The sequence below is a fragment of the Plectropomus leopardus genome, chromosome 17 (assembly GCF_026936395.1).
Source record: "Plectropomus leopardus strain MGB_pleo_1.0 chromosome 17, ASM2693639v1, whole genome shotgun sequence".
Taxonomy (NCBI): Eukaryota; Metazoa; Chordata; class Actinopteri; order Perciformes; family Serranidae; genus Plectropomus; species Plectropomus leopardus.
This window is the reverse complement of record NC_142192.1, coordinates 23881143-23906633: the sequence shown is the minus strand read 5'-3', so window position 1 is coordinate 23906633 and position 25491 is coordinate 23881143. Positions and strand designations below refer to the sequence as shown.

Genomic DNA, 25491 nt, shown 5'->3' with positions numbered 1-25491 from the left:
TTTATTCCCACTTTGTACTCTAAAACGCATCTCTACAAGCATTTTTATGTTGTTTTCAGCCATTTTTAGGAGCAGTCAAAATTTGACTTTTTTCGCATACTATACTATTGCCTTCTTGGCCATTTTTGTGACATGCTAAATTATTAGCTTTTTCGCCTTTTTTTGTCCTTTATTTCCACTTTGTACAGTATAATGTGTCCCAACAAGTATTTTTATGTTGTTTTCAGCCATTTTTAGGAGCAGTCCAAATTTGACTTTTTCAAGATACTATACTATTGCCTTCTTGGCCATTTTGTCACTTGCTAAATTATTAGCTTTTTCGCCTTTTTTCTTCCTTTATTCCCACTTTGTACTCTAAAACGCATCTCTACAAGCATTTTTATGTGGTTTTCAGCCATTTTTAGGAGCAGTCAAAATTTGACTTTTTTCGCATACTATACTATTGCCTTCTTGGCCATTTTTGTGACATGCTAAATTATTAGCTTTTTCGCCTTTTTTAGTCCTTTATTCCCACTTTGTACAGTACAATGCGTCTCTACAAGCATTTTTATGTTGTTTTCACCCATTTTTAGGAGCAGTCCAAATTTGACTTTTTTCGCATACTATACTATTGCCTTCTTGGCCATTTTTGTGACATGCTAAATTATTAGCTTTTTCGCCTTTTTTTTGTCCTTTATTCCCACTTTGTATATTATGATGTGTCTCTACAAGCATTTTTATGTGGTTTTCAGCCATTTTTAGGAGCAGTCCAAATTTGACTTTTTTCGCATACTATACTATTGCCTTCTTGGCCATTTTTGTGACTTGCTAAATTATTAGCTTTTTCGCCTTTTTTCTTCCTTTATTCCCACTTTGTACTCTAAAACGCATCTCTACAAGCATTTTTATGTGGTTTTCAGCCATTTTTAGGAGCAGTCCAAATTTGACTTTTTTCGCATACTATACAATGCCTTGTTGGCCATTTTTGTGACATGCTAAATTATTAGCTTTTTCGCCTTTTTTTGTCCTTTATTCCCACTTTGTACACTAAAACGCATCTCTACAAGCATTTTTATGTTGTTTTCAGCTATTTTTAGGAGCAGTCAAAATGTGACTTTTTTCGCATACTATACTATTGCCTTCTTGGCCATTTTTGTGACATGCTAAATTATTAGCTTTTTCGCCTTTTTTCTTCCTTTATTCCCACTTTGTACTCTAAAACGCATCTCTACAAGCATTTTTATGTTGTTTTCAGCCATTTTTAGGAGCAGTCAAAATTTGACTTTTTTCGCATACTATACTATTGCCTTCTTGGCCATTTTTGTGACATGCTAAATTATTAGCTTTTTCGCCTTTTTTTGTCCTTTATTCCCACTTTGTATATTATGATGTGTCTCTACAAGCATTTTTATGTTGTTTTCAGCCATTTTTAGGAGCAGTCCAAATTTGAATTTTTTCGCATACTATACTATTGCCTTCTTGGCCGTTTTTGTGACATGCTAAATCATTAGCTTTTTCGCCTTTCTTTTGTCCTTTGTTCCCACTTTTTATATCATGATGTGTCTCTACAAGCATTTTTATGTAGTTTTCAGCCATTTTTAGTAGCAGTCAAAATTTGACTTTTTTCGCATACTATACTATTGCCTTCTTGGCCATTTTTGTGACATGCTAAATTATTAGCTTTTTTCGCCTTTTTGTCCTTTATTTCCACTTTGTACAGTATAATGTGTCTCTACAAGCATTTTTATGTTGTTTTCAGCCATTTTTAGGAGCAGTCAAAATTTGACTTTTTTCGCATACTATACTATTGCCTTCTTGGCCATTTTTGTCACTTGCTAAATTATTAGCTTTTTCGCCTTTTTTCTTCCTTTATTCCCACTTTGTACTCTAAAACGCATCTCTACAAGCATTTTTATGTGGTTTTCAGCCATTTTTAGGAGCAGTCCAAATTTGACTTTTTTCGCATACTATACTATTGCCTTCTTGGCCATTTTTGTGACATGCTAAATTATTAGCTTTTTCGCTTTTTTTAGTCCTTTATTCCCACTTTGCACAGTATAATGCGTCTCTACAAGCATTTTTATGTTGTTTTCAGCCATTTTTAGGAGCAGTCAAAATTTGACTTTTTTCGCATACTATACTATTGCTTTCTTGGCCATTTTTGTGACATGCTAAATTATTAGCTTTTTTTTTTTTTCTTCCTTTATTCCCACTTTGTACTCTAAAACGCATCTCTACAAGCATTTTTATGTGGTTTTCAGCCATTTTTAGGAGCAGTCCAAATTTGACTTTTTTCGCATACTATACTATTGCCTTCTTGGCCATTTTTGTGACATGCTAAATTATTTGCTTTTTTCGCTTTTTTTTTTTGTCCTTTATTTCCACTTTGTACAGTATAATGTGTCTCAACAAGTATTTTTATGTTGTTTTCAGCCATTTTTAGGAGCAGTCAAAATTTGACTTTTTTCGCATACTATACTATTGCCTTCTTGGCCATTTTTGTGACATGCTAAATTATTAGCTTTTTCGCCTTTTTTCTTCCTTTATTCCCACTTTGTACTCTAAAACGCATCTCTACAAGCATTTTTATGTGGTTTTCAGCCATTTTTAGGAGCAGTCCAAATTTGACTTTTTTCGCATACTATACTATTGCCTTCTTGGCCATTTTTGTGACATGCTAAATTATTAGCTTTTTCGCTTTTTTTAGTCCTTTATTCCCACTTTGTATGTTATGACGCATCTCTACAAGCATTTTTATGTTGTTTTCAGCCATTTTAGGAGCAGTCAAATTTGACTTTTTTTCAGATACTATACTATTGCCTTCTTGGCCATTTTTGTGACTTGCTAAATTATTAGCTTTTTCGCCTTTTTTAGTCCTTTATTCCCACTTTGTACACTAAAATGCATCTCTACAAGCATTTTTATGTGGTTTTATAGCCATTTTTAGGAGCAATCAAAATTATACTTTTTTTCGCATACTATACTATTGCCTTTTTGGCCATTTTTGTGACATGCTAAATTATTAGCTTTTTCGCCTTTGTTTGTCCTTTATTCCCACTTTGTACAGTATAATGCGTCTCTACAAGCATTTTTATGTTGTTTTCAGCCATTTTTAAGAGCAGTCAAAATTTGACTTTTTTCGCATACTATACTATTGCCTTCTTGGCCATTTTTGTGACATGCTAAATTATTAGCTTTTTCGCCTTTTTTAGTCCTTTATTCCCACTTTGTACAGTATAATGCGTCTCTACAAGCATTTTTATGTTGTTTTCAGCCATTTTTAGGAGCAGTCAAAATTTGACTTTTTTCGCATACTATACTATTGCCTTCTTGGCCGTTTTTGTGACATACTAAATTAGTTGGTTTTTCGCCTTTTTTTGTCCTTTATTCCCACTTTGAATATTATGACGCGTCTCTACAAGCATTTTATGTGGTTTTCAACCATTTTAAGGAGCAGTCAAAATTTGACTTTTTTCGCATACTACACTATTGCCTTCTTGGCCATTTTTGTGACATGCTAAATTATTAGCTTTTTCGCCTTTTTTAGTCCTTTATTCCCACTTTGTACACTATAATGCATCTCTACAAGCATTTTTATGTTGTTTTCAGCCATTTTTAGGAGCAGTCAAAATTTGACTTTTTTCGCATACTATACTATTGCCTTCTTGGCCGTTTTTGTGACATACTAAATTAGTTGGTTTTTCGCCTTTTTTTGTCCTTTATTCCCACTTTGAATATTATGACACGTCTCTACAAGCATTTTATGTGGTTTTCAGCCATTTTTAGGAGCAGTCAAAATTTGACTTTTTTCGCATACTATACTATTGCCTTCTTGGCCATTTTTGTGACATGCTAAATTATTAGCTTTTTCGCCTTTTTTAGTCCTTTATTCCCACTTTGTACAGTATAATGCGTCTCTACAAGCATTTTTATGTTGTTTTCAGCCATTTTTAGGAGCAGTCAAAATTTGACTTTTTTCGCATACTATACTATTGCCTTCTTGGCCGTTTTTGTGACATACTAAATTAGTTGGTTTTTCGCCTTTTTTTGTCCTTTATTCCCACTTTGAATATTATGACGCGTCTCTACAAGCATTTTATGTGGTTTTCAGCCATTTTAAGGAGCAGTCAAAATTTGACTTTTTTCGCATACTATACTATTGCCTTCTTGGCCATTTTTGTGACATGCTAAATTATTAGCTTTTTCGCCTTTTTTAGTCCTTTATTCCCACTTTGTACAGTATAATGCGTCTCTACAAGCATTTTTATGTTGTTTTCAGCCATTTTTAGGAGCAGTCAAAATTTGACTTTTTTCGCATACTATACTATTGCCTTCTTGGCCGTTTTTGTGACATACTAAATTAGTTGGTTTTTCGCCTTTTTTTGTCCTTTATTCCCACTTTGAATATTATGACGCGTCTCTACAAGCATTTTATGTGGTTTTCAGCCATTTTAAGGAGCAGTCAAAATTTGACTTTTTTCGCATACTATACTATTGCCTTCTTTTTTGTGACATGTTACATTATTAGCTTTTTCGCCGTTTTTTGTCCTTCATTTCCACTTTGTACACTAAAACGCATTTCTACAAGTAATCTTATGTTGTTTTCAGACATATTTAGGAGTACTTTTTTTTCACTTTTTCATGTCATTTTGAATGCTGTATGAATTTTTTATGCTATCTTGAACAGTATAATGTTTTGTTAATTTTGGATGACGTACATCCAATTTTATCGCATTTTGTGACGACATGCCAAGTATGACTTTTTCCTGGGACTTGGGACAACGTGCCATACTGTGAGTATTTTACACAATTTTGGACGACTATTTTTGGACCTGGCAATAACAATGATGTTTGTGTTAAAATAGTGGCGGTGTGACTCGTAATAATAGCTGTTGTATTTGGCATTGAGTAGGATCACAATATCAGTGCAACCATTACCTATTATCCAGGTACATCTTTGCGCAGGCCCACGACAGCAATGCGACTAAGACACAGGTGCAGCCACAAGCAGGATCACAGCATCATCACAACCATGGTTATGGATCCAGGCACAGCCATGATCCAAGAAATCTACAAGACAAGGGGGCACAAATGCTCTGGAGAAAAAGCGTAGTTAGTGATACGCAGTATTAGGACATGAATCTTTGCAAATGAAGAGAGAGAGATGAGCTCAGTGTATTTTTGGAAGTCCCCTGGCAGACTAGACATAGTATATGAAGTCATCAATTGTTATGAAGAAGTTATAGTATATTGTTATCAAAAAATGTTGTGAAAAAGTCATATTATAGTCTGTCATCAAAAGGTCATAGTATAGTATATTGTCAAATATGTCTGAGAAAAGTCATTGTATGTGATTAAAATGTCAAAAAAGCCATACTATTGAATATAATAAAATTGTAATTTAAATTAATGTTGCGATGAAGAAGCATACACAGTATGTAATAAAAGTAGTATTATGTACACCAAATACCTCTGCAAAAATACTTAATTAAAAGTTGAAGTCCTGCCATTGAAAATGTTAATTAAAAGTTCTTAAGTATAATGATGAGCATTTATTAAAAAGTAGTAATTGATGCAGAAAATGGATCCATGTGACAACATTTCTTACTGATGCTTTAGTGTCTTAAAGGCATTTACTGTTGAAAAAGAGCAGATTTATTTGTACTATTTTATCAAGGACTACAATAATTAATTAATCACTCATGGATAAATACTACCTTGATTTGTTTGTAAAATTTCAGAAAATATTGACACTTGAGGTGTCTGTTTTGTCCAACCCAAAAAAAAAAAAAATCAAACCTCAAATATATTAAAAATACGTTAAAATAATTACAAGTAAATCCTGTTATTTGAGAGGCTAGAGCCACTAACAATTATCTTCTGTCAAACAATTAAAAAACTAATTGTTTCAGCTCTGCCTTTCTATATAATTTTCAGTAATGATTAATGCAGCATTATATTTTATAAACTCTTAAAACATAAAAACAAAAATACTACTTTGTAAAGTAACTTAAGTTGTAAAAGTATACCTTCCTTGTAAATGTAGTTGAGTGTAAGTATAAAATACATAACGATGTTAAAAAAAAACTTGAGCAGTTTCATTGAGCTGTTTACACTGATATTATGAATATTAGATGTCAAATTAAGAATGAAATCAAAAATGTTCAGTCTACATTAACAGTCATCCAAAGAGACGAAACTGGCAACACTGACAGGGAGAAGTCAGTCGCTAAAGAAAGTCACTTTAGTGACTAAGTTGTTCCCTCCGTCTCTCTGCAGGCCTTCCAGAAGCTACAGGATTACACCCTCCTGCCAACGGCCTGCAGCGAGGCCGCCAAACTGGGAGCGTCCCTGTCCTCGTTCTGCCTGCTCATCAACAGAAAGCACACGTATTTCTGAAGACGCACTTCTATCAGTACGTCAGTGTTTTACCTGCACGTTTTTTGGCGGGGTGAAGGGTGACCACATCGCAGAAACACTTTCCGCAGATTAAGATTCTTATATATTTATTTCTAGGGGAATTCACTGACTCACATCTTCTGTATGAGAATATGATCCAACAGTAACATCTGCTAACTGGCTCAGTGTCGCTGATTATTGGTAACGCTGCCCCCCCTGCTGAACGAACAGCGCAGCACATAACTTTGGGGAGTGTAATGCACTCACTTGAGAAACAGTTCTGCCGTTTTACTGATCGATCAGTTACTTTTGATTGAGAAAATGGAGGGCAGTTTGTTTCTCCTCCCTAAAACAGTTCTCTGTGTGAAAATCTTTTCTTTCCTCATTCGAAAACATTACACCTTAATTGTCCATGAAACCACTGCATTTAACTGTAGTTTCTCACTGTTTTAACTTGACTTTTCCAGTTTTTGCAGATGACCACTGAGCTAACAGATCACATTTACTGAAAGTGACAGAAAGATGATGTTTGAACCATGTTTGGGACTTTAAAAATAACACATTAAAGGAATACTTCACCTGCAGAATGACCATTTTTCTATCAGTCACCTGTTTCTCACATGCCTCCACAGTAAACTGAGAATCCCAAAAGATCTATTTTCATCAATCAACGTAAATAGGGGCCACATTTAACAGTGCAAAACTATTATAAAACATGCATTTACAAACTCACAACTCGTGCACTATAATGAAGTCTCATGCTTAGCAACACGTGCATTTTCACTAAAACTAAAATTTGAAACTCAGTGTGAAGTCCTAATGCACGGCCGAGGAGCATACCTTGGCATGCCTATATCTTTGAATGCTACTCAGCGACTTAAGTTTTTGAAATACTACAGTTTTAGAGAAAATGCACGAGTTTGGAACAACTGAGCAAACAACTAGATAAATGAGAGTTGGATTAAACTGCACGAGTTCTGTATACAGATGCTTTGATAGTTTTGCTGCTGTTAAACAACTCCAGCAGAATTATTGCCTTTATCAGGTTTCCTTGGGGGCGTGTCAGTAAAAGTGGTTATTTTGGGGGTCAAGTATTCCTTGATTATTTTACATAACTGTATCAACATAACTGTATCAACTCAAGTATAAAATAGTTCAAATATCAATCTTTCTCCACAGACTCCACATTACAGTCTACAATTGACACTTTTGAACATAACTGCTTACCATCTAATGCCTTTTAGGGGAAAGTGAATTCAGTGCATTTTGAGACCTGCAGATATCCTGTGGTACCCAAATTCATGTCTGCAGGTTTGTCTCTTTTGTCCGTAACGGTTTGGTATCTGTTTCATTACTCTTAAAGCATTAGTCGTTTTACTGACTGTCTCAATTACAGGACGTGTAGCTGCTAAGAATAGAAATGCAGAATTTTTAAAATAACTGTTTTAGCTTTCTTATGTGTGAATTTGTAGCAAAGTGTAGTGATGTCAATAAACTAACTTACTTAAAGACGGTGCTCGTGTAATTTGTGACCGAGGTGTACAAGTAAAGAAAAAAGGACTCACGACATCGAGTGAAATTTCTTCAAATTTATTTGTTTTGTTAGAAAGCAAAGATGTTTAACGGTTGGACTTGGCGACTCTCTCCAACTCGTCCTTCTTCTTGATGGCGTAGGAGTTGGATGAACCCTTAAAAGAGGAAAAATTCACTTTAATGTGCATCAACATACATTTCACAACAAAATATAAACAGTGTTTTACCTCCACTAACATCCAATGCTAAAGCATCAGACGGGTGCAATTATATCAGGGCGTCTACAGATATCACACCAAGTATTTTTTAATTACAAAATTTAAGATCAAGTATAAGGGCAAGCAGTTCATGCATGTGTTCAGAATTAGGTTTTATACATGAACATGGTTCTTTAAGTGAGCTCGGTTAAGCTTAGTAAAAACACAATATTAGGTTTTAACGCAGAAGCGTTTGACACATTTCGACAAAGAAATTAAAAGCTGGATAAATTAGATAGTTTTTTGGCAATTTATTCAAATTTAAGACTATTTAATGACTTGTAAGACCTTGTATACATAAAACTGACTTTAAGGATCTGCAGAGACCCTGAATATGAATTTTACTGTATTATTGAGTGATCTGCAACGCTTTGATTCAGAACGGTCGTGTTAAAAATGGATTACACGGTTACCTTAGCTGCATTGATCAGCTCATCAGCCAGGCACTCGGCGATGGTCTTGATGTTCCTGAAAGCAGCTTCTCTTGCGCCTGTGCACAGCAGCCAGATGGCCTGCAGAAGAGCGAGAGAGGACGTTAGCGGCTGACAGACTCTGGTGGAATAAACACTGTCTGGTAGCGTAATGTGTCTGAGTTGGTGATTGGCTGGGCCACGACAGACTACAGCCAATGAATAAGCAAAGACGTTTCCTCTACGAGCACTCTAGCACACCAGGACAACGGGGGAGTATCCAGGCGTGACTCTAGCCTCGATTAATGCAGCAAATACAAACGATTATTACAAGCAGTGAGAATAAAGGCCTTCACGCGAGGGGGGCGTGACAATATTTCGCATCCGCACCATTCATATCGGCAAGAGCTGGGCAATGTAAAGATATTATATCGAGATATGACACTATAGATCATCTTAGATATTGGATATTGTTACATTGTGATATGGAATAAATTTACAGATTTTTAAGTTTGCATTAGAGTAAAGCGATGCACATTTCTCAACTCAGTTTCACTTGTTTTAGTGCTCGCCGTTACACACTGAAAGTCATATGTGCATTACTAATGACTATTGATGAAAAACTGAATTGTTTTATTTTTTAAAGTACCAATAGTAATTCCTACAATATTGTCACATCAAAGAGGGAATTTGGTAAAAATAAATAAATAAAGAATTAAATAAAAACAAAAAACAAGTGCAATGTTTGATTCTGTCCTCCAGTTCTAGCATTAATTAAGTGCTTTTGAAGACATTTATATATATATTGATATATATTGTGTATGAGATAAGATATTGCCTTAAAATATCACAATATAATTTTCAGCCCATACCACCTGCCATAATATATATATATATATAGATATGTTTTTTTTTAAACATGCTTTACTCTAAATCAATGAAAGGAAGAAGTCACCATTTGGAAAATGTTTACTGCACTACGACTGATATAATCCTTTTTTCGGGAATCCTCACACTTGAATTTACAACAGATGTGATATGTGAAAGCAGAACATTTTCCGTCTGGTCTGGTGTAAAATGATTTTGCTGTGATGCTAAAAACGATGCTGAGTTAATCAGACATCAGCCGTTAGTAAAAACCGTTTAGTTTTAATGTGAAAGTGTTACCTGGTTGACTCTGCGGAGTGGCGACACGTCCACAGCCTGCCTCCTGACGGTACCAGCACGACCGATACGGGTGGAGTCCTCACGGGGTCCGCTGTTGATGATGGCGTTCACCAAGACCTGGAGGGGATTCTGGGAACAAAATGTACAATAGTTGTAAGAAATTTCAATCAAAACAAAACATGGGACAACACAGCGTCAGAGAGCGGACATAAACTGCTGGAGCCCTTTTTGGAAATTGTACGGGAGCTGGACTTTACTGGGTTTTCTGAATGATTGACCGTATTTCAGGGACACTGAATTGTGATGTGAAAGGCAGTTTTCCAAATGACCAACATTATATTATGTTTTAATATGTTATGTTACTTTTGTCATTGTACACATACATTTAGATATTTATTTTTTATTTCATTATGAAGTTTTTGTTTTTGTCTGGGTGCTGATCTGATTTGTAGTATTTGCCTCGTCTTCGTCCTGTCTTGTTGTAGTATTGCTCTTTGTTTCACTTGCTACTGACACTTTTGTTTAATCTTTAATTGACTGACCAACTATTACTTTTTATTAACTCCTAACCTGCCCTTTTTGAAAAAAATAAATAAACAGATTGTGGGGGAAAAGACAACAGCCTGTGTTTATTACTTCTGTAATGTGCACTATGACTAGGCCTTTTTTTAAATTTATAAATCTGGACATTTGATCATGTCTTTATACAACAATAAATAAAGTGAAACATAAAAATACCATCAACAAAATAGCAGTGGTAATCTGTGTAACTGACTCACTTTGCTGGTGTCTGCGGCATTATTAATAGCTCATTTGTACTTTTCTCTTTAACTTCAATTAACTGAAACACAATGACTTTGACTCCAACATAAATGTCCACTGTAGTCTGCTGTGAAGTGTCTTTAGAGCAGGACAGACAACTATGGGTCTGCAGGGACTGCAGATGAAGATCGAACAAAATCTAATTCTTACAAAAAAATCTTCCTTTTCTTACTGTTTTTCAGTGCAAGTAGGCAAAAAAAACACTGATAATGTGTCCCACAGTATCAGTTGGAGACTGAATCTGCGTCATTCTTCACCACTATAACTGACCGCTGACTCCCAAACATCAGTCCCGATCTCTCCTGATAAATAACGCACACTTCAAACACGAGCGACACTTGTTGTGAAAGTCAGTGGCACATACCTCTCCGGTCAGCAGGTGGATGATCTCGAAGGCGTGCTTGACGATGCGCACGGTCATCAGCTTCTTGCCGTTGTTGCGGCCGTGCATCATCATGGAGTTGGTCAGACGCTCCACGATGGGGCACTGGGCCTTACGGAAACGCTTGGCGGCATAACGTCCTCCCGAGTGTGGCAGGTACTTGGCGTATTTCTCTTTCACAGCAATGTAATCCTGTAATGTACAAAGATGTGATTTAAACATTTGAACTCAGCATTTTGAGGCTCAGGATGTATGAAAAGTTAATGTGTCTGAGTTGGTGATTGGCTGGGCCACGACAGACTACAGCCAATGAATAAGCAAAGACATTTTCCTCTACGAGCACTATAGCACACCAGGACAACAGGTCAGTGTTCAGGTGTGACTCTAGCCTCGATCGATACATCAAGCAAAACACAGTTAAAGAAGTTAAACAGTAAGATTTTAGGAACATTTATTGGTCAAAAACGTATCCCTAGAAAGTAACATTTTTATTAAAGTAACTGATCAACACAGACAGTAACGGCTTCTTGCTGCATACCTGCAGGGAGATGTCATTGATCTGGACATCGTCTGTGCTCCACTTGCCGAAGAGCTTGATCTCAGGGGACTCGGCCACAGCTGGGGCAGTCTCCCACTCAGTCACTACACATGAAAAGAAAAAAAAAACAGGTGGTCAATTCAAGCTAGGGCTGGCTGATAGAGAAAAACCAAATAACACAATATTTTTCAAATTAAAACTCTATACCAATATTTTGACAACATTGTCATGGTGTCTATTTGCACTTTCACAATATATTTACACGATGAGCGATTAGATAAATAACCATTAGTAAATAGATATAGGGTATACAAGCGGGTAAAGGCAGCTATTAAATCAGATTCAACCATCCGGTAAACTCAGAAGATTAAATCATTTTAATCGAATGACGCCTTTGAAAACCAGAAAAAGACAACACAATAATAACCTATATTTAAATCTGCATCTACCATATCACAATGTCAAAGTAATTTAGTGCTCACCCCTGATCCAAGCCACGAAAAAGTTTAAATGAACCTTATGTGCAACTCCGTTTTCCCAATACTATCAAGTTTTCTTAATTAGAGATGGGAAATTTTATATTTCCGCGTCGTTTTAGTTTTTCTAATGTTAACACAAGAGCGTCACAAATTGTAGTTGATTGAAAAGCAAACTGGATCCGTCACTGACACATTTCATCAGATCTGAATTTATTTCCAAAATCACAATTTAAGACACTGAGAGATTCAAATCTTCGCTCCTTTGCCAAATGCTGCGTGTCATGCTAACCTTCCCGAAGGTACATTCACACCACGACACAAGCAAATCCCTAAATATCTATCTTTAACACGGACCACAGGAATATAAAGGTACAGCTAAAGGTAAGATCAGGACAAATTTTAAAAGAGTCGCATTTTCTCAGCTGGGCCCGAGCTGAAGCCTGCTTCCCCGAAGCTAACAACGCTAGCTAACTGTCCACTGACAAACTAACGAACAATAAAAAAGCGCGCTGTTTCCCATTAATAATCCATTGTGGTGTTTTTAACTTCAATAGCGTAACATTAGTCAACATATGTTTGCAACAGTTAGTGAAATAAAGTATTAGGAGTGTGATCAACGAGGCGGCTAATCAACATGCCGCATCCACATGTGCTAACAGGCTAACCACATGCTAACGCTAAACGGCGTTGTGCTCGTATGGAAACTCTCAGAGCGAATAAAACAACATCACGGCACCACAGAGCCGCGTTTCTCTTATTTCTCTGATAACGGGAGTCGGTGACGATTGTTATAATCCGAGAGTAACGTTGTTGAGGGCGTTTAAAGAGAGTAATTTGTGAATTTTTGACTCACTTGTGTCTGCCGTTCTGCACCACACTTCTCAGAGACGGAAAAGGGCCTTAGCGAGGCGCCGCGTGCGGATATCCGGTGAGCTGGCGGAGTACTTCCGGCGCGCAAAGCATGCAGGGAATTGTAGTCTTTTAAGTGGGGCATTGATTTTACGACGTGATGGCAACAACACACTAATGAAGATGGTTTTTTTTAAAGGTGTTTTTTCTATTAGCTTTCTTTGCTTTTGTTTGTTTTCATAGCCTTTTTGTGTCCTTTTGCATTAAATATCACTTTTGCAGAGTAAAAAAAAGAAAAGAAAAATATTTATTCACTAACTAAGATTAAATGTAATTTTGTCACACTTCCTTTGATCCTAAAACTAAGGATTAAACAACTTAAAATAGTTGTCTGGCAACACCTATTAATGACAAAAACGACACAATAGAGCCCAATATCAATATTTGATTTTTTAAAAATCTAATATCTATAATGATATATTGTAAAATATTCATCATGTATTAAAACACATAAATAGAATTTTCTTGTTTTGCTTTTGAGTGTCCCTAAATTTAAATTAAAGACTTGCAATCAAGATATAGGTTGTACTCATATTTTAAAGTAGGAGAATAAAGTTAACTTCAGTAAACTTCACTGAAAATTAAATTTGTCCCAATTAAAATAAACAATGCAACTATTTCAAAAGGAGTATATAAGTTTAAATAGGAAAAATAAACATTTAGTAATGTCTCACATATTGTAAATTTAGTAAAAACTACATGGTTTTAAGAGGATTAAGTAGTATATAAAAATGCAACATATGGAACTAAAACTAAGTAAATAAATACAAGAAAATCAGAATTTAACTATCCAGAAGTATAATGAACAGTTTCTAAATCTCAAACATTTCTTTGTCTTTTCTTGTTCTTTACAATCATATTGCCAGTTGCTGATTTAATTATCAACTAGTTTTTTTAGTTAACATGCATTTCCTGAACCGACTAGACAACAACTATCAATCAATCAAGACCAAAAAGATGTTCAAAACTGTCTTTTATTGAGGAGTTGACAACATTTGACACAGTTTCATACTGTAGAAATTGTAGGATAGAGTCAAAATAGTAGCTTCTGTTTGAGTTTTTAAAAAAATTGTCTATATCTTGTTTTAAAAGCATCAAAACTGAGCAGACAGAGGACATCCCTTAAATCCACAGTTTATGCAGTTAGATTAATTAAATTGCACGAGCAAACATGAAACGAAGGATGCAACAATCTTAAAATAATACTGCAAATTTAACAACTTTAAAATAGCTAAAGTCATCCTGTCGTCATCATTTCCCTTCTTTTTGACTGGTTAAACATCGTGCAATGCAAACATTAAAATGCACTTCTTCTTTTATCACACAATAGATATTTCTATCATCTATTTTGAGAAACATTGATAAAGTAGATAAACATCCAAAGATCCCTTTTACCTACAGAGACAGACGAACATGAAGGTTGCTCAAACGCCTGAGATATCTAAATGGGATGGGAGGTAAAGAGCGCCACGAACAATAGTCTGGTGGACAAGTAAACACTAATATAGCACTGCCACACTCTGACGACTCTACATCCACCCCTCATCGTTTTTAGCACCGTCGCTGAAGGCAGTGATCCGTAGCACTTCGGTATGGGACATGAAACACTGAGGCATGAGGGGAAGATTTAAGGCTTCATCTACTAAAGCTCCAAAGCACTGCATGATAATGATAACAAACATGATATTTATGGTCATATGTACACACTAAAAAACAAGAAAAAACAACCTAAAACATGACCCCTGGGGTTAATAATGAAACAATAAAAAGATATAAATTACTGCATCATAAAATGAGCAGGGCAGTGAGTCTGTACATGTAGACAAGATGACAAAACGTCGCTCAGGCACTGTTGTGTTGTGTGGTGATTTGAGGTATGTGTGACCAAACGCACACACACACACACACGGATATAAACTGTATGTATGTGGGTTCTTTAATAAACTAACGCTAGCGTACAAATTAAAGGAGCACTCCACCTTTTTTTTTTTTTTTTTTTTTTTTTTAACACATTGAGAGCAGTTTTAACAGTGAAATGTCTCTGAGGCCCTGACACACCAAGCCAACAGTCGCCTGTTGGTCAAAGTCGGGATGTCGGTGAGCATCCGTCAGATTTTTTTCCTGCAGATTCAGCATGTCGAATCAGCGTAAGTGGAGCCGGTCGGTGAATGAAAACACTCTTGATTTGTAGTTAAGCTTAGCGTGCAAGAGGAGAAACAGAAGGAATGTAAACAAACAACTAAAATGAACAGGGAGTGGGGTTTTTTTTTTTTTGGTTATTATTATTTTTCTTTAGCTCTTCAGCAGAAACGTTTCCTGATCATTTATGTTGTTGTTCACTGGCACTCAGTAAATACTCTTTGTTCTTTCATTGCGTTGTTAATGTGCTAACTGGCTGACTAGCATCAGTCTTCTAGTTTGCTTTTTGGAATGACAGTTAAGGACGACCGGTGCCTGCTGGTACGGACGGATAATTCCTCTCACCGCCAGTTTGGTTTGTTCATATGCAACTTTTTGCTTTGGACACAAAAATATAAGGCAGCACAGCAGGGGACTGTTGATGCCGCTAACTCTCTGATGTCAGTTTGGTGTGTCTGGGCCTTTACAAATCCCTTTACTTTACTGACATGTAATTAGGGCTGCAGTGATATATCGGTTTTGAGGTTTAACAGGTATGACTATTGCAGGTTATCTCGCCGTATACATTGGTTACCTATGGTACTGAAGAAAAATGCAACTGGATGTTGCACCTTCTCCCTTTTTTATTTTAGTGATTTAAAAGGGGAGAGTTTTTTCACATATTTTAATTTTTTTAAATGGTTTTAAATTACCATTATATAAATAAAACCTTTCTTTCACTTTCTGTTTTAGTCCTTTAACGGTCACTTTAATTGATAATAACAATATTTCTGTGATACCATAACACCGCTATGTTTTCTGAGATGGTTATCATACCATGAAAATCTCGTTGCAACCCTGCATGCAACACTATATTACTTCAAATGTGCTGCTGGGTGGATTTTGTAACTTTTGGACAGAGCCAGGTTGGCTGATTCCCTGTTTTGTTTTGGTTTTTTTCGTCTTTATGCTTAGATAATCTAACCATCTTCTGGCTGTAGCTTCATATTCACTGTACAGACATTAAAGAGTGTATCTGTCTTCTTATCTAACAAAACAACTTCCCAAAATATCAAACTTTACCTTTTAAAGTAACGTAGTAGTTACTTGGATAAGCATAAAAAACAAAATGTATCTACAGAAAGTACAATTATAAAGTCATTTCTAGGAACTGTAATCCCAGAAAATTAAGATTACATCCTTAGGAGTAAACTCACAAATCTGTGAGGATACTTTACAGTGGTCGTGGCGGCAGATTTTCATAAATGGTGGACGTTAGAAGAATACGTCACCTGCAAAATGACCATTTGTAAATCAATTATTCACCAAATATTCACATTGTGTTGAATTCTTGAAGAATTTTTTTTCTTGCATGCCTCCGCAATGAACGAAGAATTAAAAAACTGATCAAGTTCTCAATTAATTTAATTAAATCGGGGGTCCCATTTAACAACAGCAAAACTATATTAAAACATCTATTTACAAACTCTCACACAACACCTGCAGTATAATCTGAGTCTATTTCATCCAGCTAAAACATTATTTAAAACACATCAGTGCAAACAGTTTCATGCATGGACAAATAACGTGCCTGGACAAGCATGTGAGTTTGAACGCTGCTCAAGCGGCTATGCATTTGTTTGGGAAGTGATGAGCATTCGACTGCATAAATTAGACTTGGATTATGCTGCACAGGTTGTGTGAGAGTTTGTAAAAAGATGTTTTGATATAGTTTTGCTGTTGTTAAAAGTGGTTTCCTATGACCTAAATTCATCAAGCATGTTTTGGATTATCCGTTCACTGTTGAAAAATGCCAGAAAAATGAAATTTTCCTCATAAATTTAAGATAATCCGCAGTGAGCAACTGATATACAAATGGTCATTTTGCAGGTTAAGTGTTTTTTAGGAGCTTATAAAACTGCAGGATGTGTATTCCTGTGTGTGTGTGTGTGTGTGTGTGTGTGTGTGTGTGTGTGTGTGTGTTTATGCTGTTAAAGACTTTTGTTTTTAAACCAGCCACTTCTCCATGCACAGGTGAAACACCGTCTCATTCGAGTGCCAGTACACGTGTTCGACGCCGGGAACAGAACAGAGGATCAGATCTCCACGAGCTGCCAACGTCTTCAGACCGAAAACGTCTCTTAAATACAACTGAAAACAGGAAAAAAGAAGACTTACAGCATGCTCTTTTTCTCCCCAAAATGTCACAGTTTTTTACATTTTCAAACTGGTTTTATTACATAAAGTCTATAACTGAAGGATGATGTGCTGCATTTGGAGCCACCAGGCATTAATGTGAGATGTTATAGATCACTACAAAACTATTTAACCGAGACATTACTTTGCAAAACAGGCTACAGCGAAGCTCCGGGCAAATTATTCCTGATGTTTAAGGAAAGATGGTCTGTTGATGTTTGGTACCAGCCTAAACTCTGAACATATTACATTGTGAATTAAGCCGATTATACTGGCGGTCTGTGGGCTTACTACGGCCCACCGATCAATTCTGTTTAAAAATAAAATAAATAAAAAATCCGGTGAAGAACGGACATTTTGCCACAATAACTCCTTCAAACCGGCAGAGCGCTCGTGCCCCTGGCTTAATTACTTAAAGAAGACGATTTATTGTTTTCAGTTTGTTTATGATAAGGAAATTTCTGCAATGTAGCTAAATAAAAGTAGTGAAAATTGCAGTTTTCACATATACAGCTCTCAGGCTCTTAGCTGTGTGAAAATGTGGCCTCCTAAATGATATAGTTGACAAGCCCTGTTGTGGAGAATCTTATCTAAAGCAGAACTTAACCAAAAAGTCAAATATCTCTGTCTGCGTAGTTCACTTACATTACCATCAGCAATATAACACGCAGGTTTATTGCACCTGCTAAAAGGAAAATAAGCTTAGATTTGTATGTGATTGGCTGAGAATGAAGATGAAGTCTCTTCATGTTTTATTGCTCTTTATAGGACGAGTTAAGGGCTATACTTTACAGGTTTGTGTTTACAGGAGTTGTGTTTGAGGAAGTTAACCTTTTTTTGGCGTTCTCTTTTTGTCTAATTGGGGCTCAGATGATACACATTATATTACTCTGCAAACAAGGAACGGTGCTTCTCTGACAAAAAATATTGTTTAACAAAGCAACAATGTATTTTTTGGTATCTCAAAAGTCCAAATGTTCCTGTGCATGACACAAAAAATAACTATCAGTGTAATATTATATTTTTAATGATCATGAATGACACTGAGATAAACTAAAACCAGTGTTGTATGTTTGCTCTGCTGCGTGATTTTCACTCACATCTTGATGCTGCATCTCGACAACAGTCTCATTGTCGTCATAAAATCCAAACTGACTGTAAATCACGAGAGAGACAAAATAATGTGTGAGCGTCACATGAGAGTCATCTGATCAGACACAGTTATAAGAACTTTTCAAAGCAGAGTAATGTGTGAACTGAGCATAAAAAGCATCATATGACACCGTCAAAAAAAAAAAAAAACCTGATGTGTATGAATCAAAGTGAACTGAAAAAAAATAATCCCTCATTAGAGAAAAGACTGTAATCTCAATAAATGAAGGGTTTGGGCTTTCATTTGGGGTTCAAAGGCACATGAAAAATACTCAATTAAATAAATTCACTGATGTTTCACAGGCATTTTAACACAAGGGTAGGTTTTAGGTAACTGTATATAGTATGTAAAAAAAAAAAGAGGAAAATATTAAATTTGCTTGAGTGCAATACAACATGTACAATGTGTCAAAGATTATCCTAAAAATGTTTTGTGTATAAAAACCCATTATTGAATAAAATCATATGTAAGACCAAAAGACCAAGAGCACCAAAATATATGAATTAACTGAACGAGACAGCAGTTGAACTCACCTCGACTGCCAGGGAGTGATGACTCCATCGTCTGGTCCTCCGATCAACACCAGCTTTTTGATTTTTAGGAAGTTCTTCTTCCACTCTGAGATCGACACATAAAACACGCTGAATACAACCCTGCGACCTGTAACTTCACCTAAAGTTCAAAAAGCTTTGGTATATGATGTATACTGCATATTATCACATGTAGCTAACTGTAGCTTTTAAAATGTCTTATTTTATTTTATTTTTTAAATATTTTTTAACAATCCCCCCTCTCTGTTGCTTTAAGATGTTAATCTCCCCACTGTGATCAATAAAGTCTTATTGCATCTTCAGGCATGTCAAATAATGCCTGATGAGTTTCAGGTGGCCTACTTCTCCCAAAATGGATTTAGGAGCTTTGTCCTAAATTACATACTATGTGATACATGTCCAATATGTGTACTTATGTTCTACATGAGTACATTAACAGTAGTATGTATGTTTTAGGATCCACTCAGCTGTAATTACCATGTCACTTCCTCAGAGTCTCCGTACCAGCTGGATGCATAACCATGGTAACGTGTGCTAACCTCAGCTCAACAGGTAATCAAAAAGTAATTTTTAAACTATATTACGCCTAGCAAAGTAAAATCTTGTCCTTCTTACATACTGACGCTTGAACTTAAGTGCTATACCATACTGTAGGATATTTATGCCGACTTGTTGTCCTGAGCTTGCATACTGTCATATTTCAAAAGTAGGCAATTCATAAGCTATTAGGTTTTGGAAATACTGAAAAACCTCACCCTGTTTTATTAAATAGCATGTTTGTATGAAATTTCAAATGCAGCCATTGTCCCTTTTTTGAATGATTTGCTTATTAAAGTGTTGATCGACTACACAAGTAGAAACTATTGTGCACTTATGCATTTTTGATGCAACAAACTGTTATAAACAAATGTAAATACAAGTATGACTTTTTTTCTTATCTACTTATTGGCACTTTGACTACTTCTGCTACTACTAAAGGATGACAGTTGTGTATTCCTGTTATCTTTTGTTTGGGTTTGCCTCACAAAGTGTGCTTGTGGGTGCAGGTTTAACCTGAATCTAGTCCATTTGCCCCCTTTTATTTGCCCCCAACATCCGCCTCTTACTGATATCTGTTTTAAGTCATGAGGTCGGACTCTCTGTTGCACTTTGAAGATAAAAACAAACACTCTGATAGTTACATTCATTAAAATGTGAATGTGCTGACCTGTCGAGTTTGGATTGGGTCTCTCGCTGTTGAGCAGAGCCAAATAATCACTGCTGTTCACGTACAGGTCTCTGTGGTGGGGGTCTGCAGGAGGAAGACAAACAACCGTCAAGTCATGTTTTGTTAAGGCTTGTTTTGTTGTTTTGTTTTGTTGTTTTGTTTTGTTTTTTTAATCTGATATAATTCGAAGGAAAACAGTAGATTAAATATCTAATTTCCAGGTCTGACAAGATAAGAATTATTAAATTATTTCAATCACCATTCCAGTAGTTGCAGATGGAGATCCTCTGACCGAATGAAGTGTAACAGAGGTGGAAGAGGTTGGATTTCACAAACTGTGGGAAAAGGTACCTCAGGTAGTCTGTGTCTGAAAAAATGAAGAGCAAGATGAAGAACAAGCTGGCCATTTGGCAACAGAAGAAACAAGCTGAGACTGATTGATCATCAGCTTTTATGTTGATATGGATAACTTATTGGCAAACATTTGCTAATTTACACATCCAGCAGTTATTGAGCGACTTTATCATTTATTTGTCGCTCGTCACCTGATGACTGTCAGTCCAAAATTCACTCACATGTTCTGTCTCTGGTCTCTACCAACTCCTGAGAGAAAAACATTTGGTTCTTAAAATGCTAAACTATCATCAGCTGCTAACTGTGTCTGTGTAGCTTTGGTGCTGATCAGATAATATATGGTGAGTTGGGTTTTTTTTTGAGCTTTTACTCTGAAATCAGTTGTCTGCTGCAGCCAAAAATGACACTTTTAGAGGAGCGAGAGTGAACCAAAAAAGTGAAACTGTGGGCTGAAATATGAACAGAAGCTCACAATAAAGCTCTGACGTGTTACTTTGGTTTCATGTCGACGTCTGATACATTGTTTGGATAAAAATATTGATTACTTATCATGTGTTCAACCTTTGAAGTCAAACCTACCTCCATACTGCCCGGCCTGAGGTGAAGACAAAGAGATGAAAGATTGGACATTGTGGTCCGGGAGCGTGGAGAGGATTCCTCTGCAGACCAGCCCACCTGTGAAAATTTAAACCAAAAACATATTTGTTATATTAGTCCTTTTGATTAAGTCTTTTGCATTCCTGACCAACAGTAAAAAAATTGCATGAGACAAAAAAAAGCCCAACATTCTCACAATTTAAAAATTGAAATTAAGTAATCGATTATGAAAAAAGTTTCAGATTAATTTTCCTTCAATCAACTAATCGGTTATTCGACAAGTTTTCTTATCATATCATTCATTGTAATGCCTGAAAACCGTTATTTTTCATATTCATGGTTATGAAAATACATTTCAGCTTAACTTTTTAGTGCAGCATGATCTTTAACACTAAACATATGCGGTAACAAGTTTGCAAAAAATGCTCATTAGTCATGCACGTGCCTTTTGGGAGAGCATTTGTATTTCTTCCCCCGGTTTTTAAAAACTGGACTATTTAGCAGCTGAATTACGAGCAGCTGGCCGGGAATTTCCAACGAGTGACTGAAGCAGAAACCCCAAGAGTCATAATAAACCTATCCAGTCACTAAAGTAACAAACGGACAGTCTCATAAAACTTCAGCTCTTGAGTAAAACAGTTAAGTAATTCAACCCAGTTGCCTGATGTTGTCATTGTACGTTTCTGCAAACCATGGGTATTATTATTAATATTATTATTATTATATATTTTATGACTAATCTTTGTTTTAATATTCAGTTTTATGTTGCGACAGCGCTGTGGTTAATGTTTGGTTGGGTTATGCACAAAAAAAACTTGGTTAGGGTCAGAAAAACATTATGTTTTGGCTTAAAATACCCAGTTTTGTCATCACAAATACAACAGGAAATGTCACAACTCATCAGTAAAAACATCTGGTTGTGTTGCAACAAAAACAGGTGCAAATGTCCCGACATATTTGACTGGAAATGCCCTGAAAATGCCAACTTTTGTCGCAACAAAAACGGCTAAAAATGTCTTGAATAATACAATTTTTTGTGTTACAAACACTTCTGGAAATGTCCTGACATCTCGTTAAAAAACACCCAGTTTTGTTGCCACACACAGCTTTAATTCCCCAACTTCTCACTTAAAAACACCTGATTTTATCACCACAATCACATCTGGAAATGTCCTAAAGTCTTATTAAAATGTGGATAGAATTGTCCTGATGACTCAGCAAAAAATATCAGTTTGGTCGCCACCAGTTTTGCTTGAAATATCATGAGGTCTCCTTAAAAATACACAGTTTTGTCGGCACAAACATGGTCGAAAATGTCACAACATGGCACTGAAAAATACCCGCCTCTGTTGTTTGCTGGTGTCGAATGATCCGTCTTGCCAAGACGTCCCACAATCCACCGTTCCCTCCTCTTAATGATCAGAAACTTATCTCATACACATGTAATCTGAGCTGTGTTGCTTTAGAAACGTTCATATGATGCACATAAGAGTACAAATATAATGGATCTATGGTTTGCAGAAATGTAACGCCTACAATTTCCTTTGGCGACTGGACTGAATATTTACAATTTAGAGAAAACGTCACTGAGCTCAGTTATTGCACAAATGACATACATACCAAGAGTGTCTGATAATCTTTAGTAAACACCACATTTATGTCTCTATTTCAGCTGCACACACGCTCACACAGACCTTGAGAGTAGCAGATAAAATGGACCCCGTCTTCTGCGTTTTGCATTATTGGGTAGATAGCTGCCTTGAATCCCTCGACCTGCTTCCACATGGGCTGCAGGCTGGCACTTCTGTCAAACAAGTCGATGATTGTGATATTTGTTCCAGGATGAGACTGAAGAAGAGAGAAGAAGAGGAGGATTGTTTCAGGTTTGTTAGGAGGGACTGGGTTCAAGCAGCTTCTGATATCGATGCATGAAGTGTTAAATAGCTACAAGAAACAAACATTAAAGCAACAGCAGCAAGGCGAACCAAACCTCCTGTTCTTGAGGGTCTGTGGGGATGTTTAGATACTTATTGATCAGGATCTGCTTTAAATATTGATGATTCATTAGACTGCTCGGGAGGAATGCAGGAGCACAACCGAAGCAGACAGAGTGAGGTCTGAATTTCCTCTTTCTATTATCTTTTCCTGCAGAAATACTGAAGTCTGATTTCAATCTTTCTAATTAAAGAGGCATGAAAAAGAGGAACTTCATCTCAATTTACCCGCATCAACTTTGCTGTAGTCCCCACAAAAACCTCACCACATCCTCCACCCAACCACATTACCTACCATCGTAAGCTGTGTGAAGAGTGTGTGAAGGGTGCAGAGAATTCAAGAAAATCAGGACAGGGCACATTTTGTTGTGCACCTCATTATCATTGTTAGCTTCAATTTGCAATCTGTGGAAAATTTCCTTTTCTAACACGTTTCTAAAGAAACTGCACCAATCTCTTTAGAGTTCAAAGGTTTAAACACGACAACAACACACAACAAGCAGCACAAGAGAAGTGATGTTGAGGGTTAATTTTCCAAAAAGTCCTGATTGATTTAATATAGTTTGGCAATTTCCCTACAATAAAACTTTGGGGAAAACTACAGAATATGACACTTCAAATTGCAGATTAAATTAAACACATAAACAAACAAAAAAACACATTTAAAACTGTATAAAAATATATTTAAGCTGATCAACCAACAATAAAGCACTAATCGACCACTCTCCTGAGGAATTGCTGCAGAAGTAAAGCAGAACAAGAGTTACACTGCAAGACAAAGTGCTGACTAATTATGAATAAAGCTGACTAATGTGACACAGCGCATGTTTCATGTTGCAGATCCACGTTTTGCTGATAACATGTCGCTTTATGAGCTGCAGGGCCTCCAGTATACAATGTATACTTCAGGAACAAAATGTACACAAAATGAAAATATACAAAACACTGAACCACAGTCCCTTTATTCAGCCCACTCACCTGGTTGATGAACCGCTGTAGGTTTTTAAAATCCCCTGAGCTGTCGAACAAACCGTGCACGATGATCACCGGCTTGTATCCGACCACCGCAGCCCAGAGACACGCACCGAGCAGCGGGTACAGCAGCCCGGCCGCCCCGCTGCTCCTCCGCCTCCTCCGGCTCGACAAAGCAGAATGAAAGCCCTTCATTGTAACTCGAAACAATTAAAAAACACTAAAACGTGAACTAAATAAAAAAAAAACAACAACTTTAAATTAAAATATAAACATAAAATCCGGTTGTTTAGCTAATTTGCTATCATCTTCATCTCCTTTAAGAGGCTGCAGTGCAAAAAAAATCCGCTCTTTAGTCCCTTAAAAAATCCTAAATTTACACAAACGGTGTGGTATATTAATTAAACAACGTAAACACTAAAACAGCTGCTGAGGTTTGCTTTGGTTTCTTTTGTTTGTTCCGGTTTTAAATTAAACGTGATGCGGCCGCTGTCGACGTCATTTCCGGCGTAGGGTCGTCCAATCAGCAGCGAGGATACAGAGAACACCTCTGTCATCACGCGGACATAACGGGACATAACAGTCATAAAGTTATATCATTCAATTATTAATCTCATTACTTCGATGTTTCTTTTCTATCGAACCAATTCGCTATATATATTATTTTTATAACTATTATTTATTTATCTATTTTTTTCTTATCATTATTTCTATTTTTATTTTTTAAAGTTCCTTGCTTTTCAAACTCGTTTTCAATTATGCTGACCTTGAGACAAGAAAAGACATTTTAAAAAATCCAAATACATAAATAAGTAAAATAACAAAATAAAAAGGTAAAAAATACACCAACGCGTATCATCTTGACCCATCTTCAAGCACATTTTTGTATTTTTAATGCTTTTAGCCTATCAAAATAAAGGCCTTTTACATTCTTCAAACTATCCTGAGTGACTGGATCTAAATCATTTATGCCTCTTTTGGGCAATACGTCTTCCTCCCTTTTTTTAAAACCTAAAAGTTCAAAAAAACAGATAACCAATGTACAAACCAACTAAAATAGAAATAAAAGCTTACAAAACAACAAACAATAATAAACCTCTCTGTCGTGCAGTTCACAAATGCACATATTTATTTATTGTAGTACGATGCCTATATTTTCACATATTCTTTATTTCCTGTTTCTCTCTATATATATATCTACCTATATTGTAGTAAAATGCACATTTCTTCACACAATTCTTTATGTGTATATGTAAGACCAATTGTAACATGACCCAATTTCCCCCCGTGGACATATGTCTGTATCTGAATATATCATTACAGGGGTATAAAAATAGATTCCTAACAGATACACTTAAAGAGGTTCACAATTTTTCAAGTCTGTTTTAAAGCAATCAGCAGGTGTTTGATATGTGAGTGGGGTTTGCTTGCTGTCATAGTTACTCCTGTTTATGCAGGCCATTAAAATATACTT

General features: G+C 36.1%; 3 protein-coding genes and 2 non-coding genes across 5 annotated transcripts in view; 1 reads left to right on the top strand and 4 right to left on the bottom strand.

Moving 5' to 3' along the window:
• The window catches only part of ddah2 (DDAH family member 2, ADMA-independent), a 41888-nt gene extending 34001 nt beyond the window's left edge, over nt 1-7887 (top strand). Inside the window, exon 6 of the mRNA XM_042506829.2 lies at nt 6259-7887. Within this exon, the coding sequence (XP_042362763.2) occupies nt 6259-6378 (120 nt within the window). The 3' untranslated portion in view covers nt 6379-7887. The remainder of the gene's footprint in view (nt 1-6258) is intronic.
• Nucleotides 7888-7952: 65 nt separating this feature from the next.
• Nucleotides 7953-12951, bottom strand: rps5 (ribosomal protein S5). The gene is made up of 6 exons (XM_042506431.2): nt 12820-12951; nt 11488-11591; nt 10932-11141; nt 9746-9874; nt 8582-8680; nt 7953-8066 (listed from the first exon to the last, which is right to left on the bottom strand). Coding segments are annotated over exons 1-6 (612 nt in total). The 5' UTR covers nt 12821-12951; the 3' UTR covers nt 7953-7997.
• On the bottom strand, nt 8749-8881 carry LOC121958355 (small nucleolar RNA SNORA3/SNORA45 family). Its single transcript, XR_006106841.1, has one exon. It is a non-coding gene; the product is annotated as a small nucleolar RNA SNORA3/SNORA45 family (small nucleolar RNA).
• LOC121958336 (small nucleolar RNA SNORA3/SNORA45 family) lies at nt 11211-11344 on the bottom strand. Its single transcript, XR_006106823.1, has one exon. It is a non-coding gene; the product is annotated as a small nucleolar RNA SNORA3/SNORA45 family (small nucleolar RNA).
• Nucleotides 12952-13835: 884 nt separating the features above from the next.
• ppt2b (palmitoyl-protein thioesterase 2b) lies at nt 13836-24502 on the bottom strand. The gene is made up of 8 exons (XM_042506967.2): nt 24024-24502; nt 22746-22899; nt 21034-21129; nt 20360-20467; nt 20101-20184; nt 18876-18960; nt 18290-18344; nt 13836-17144 (listed from the first exon to the last, which is right to left on the bottom strand). The coding sequence occupies exons 1-8, from the start codon at nt 24210-24212 to the stop codon at nt 17001-17003; spliced, it is 915 nt and encodes a 304-aa protein (XP_042362901.1). The 5' UTR covers nt 24213-24502; the 3' UTR covers nt 13836-17000.
• Nucleotides 24503-25491: the final 989 nt, after the last annotated feature.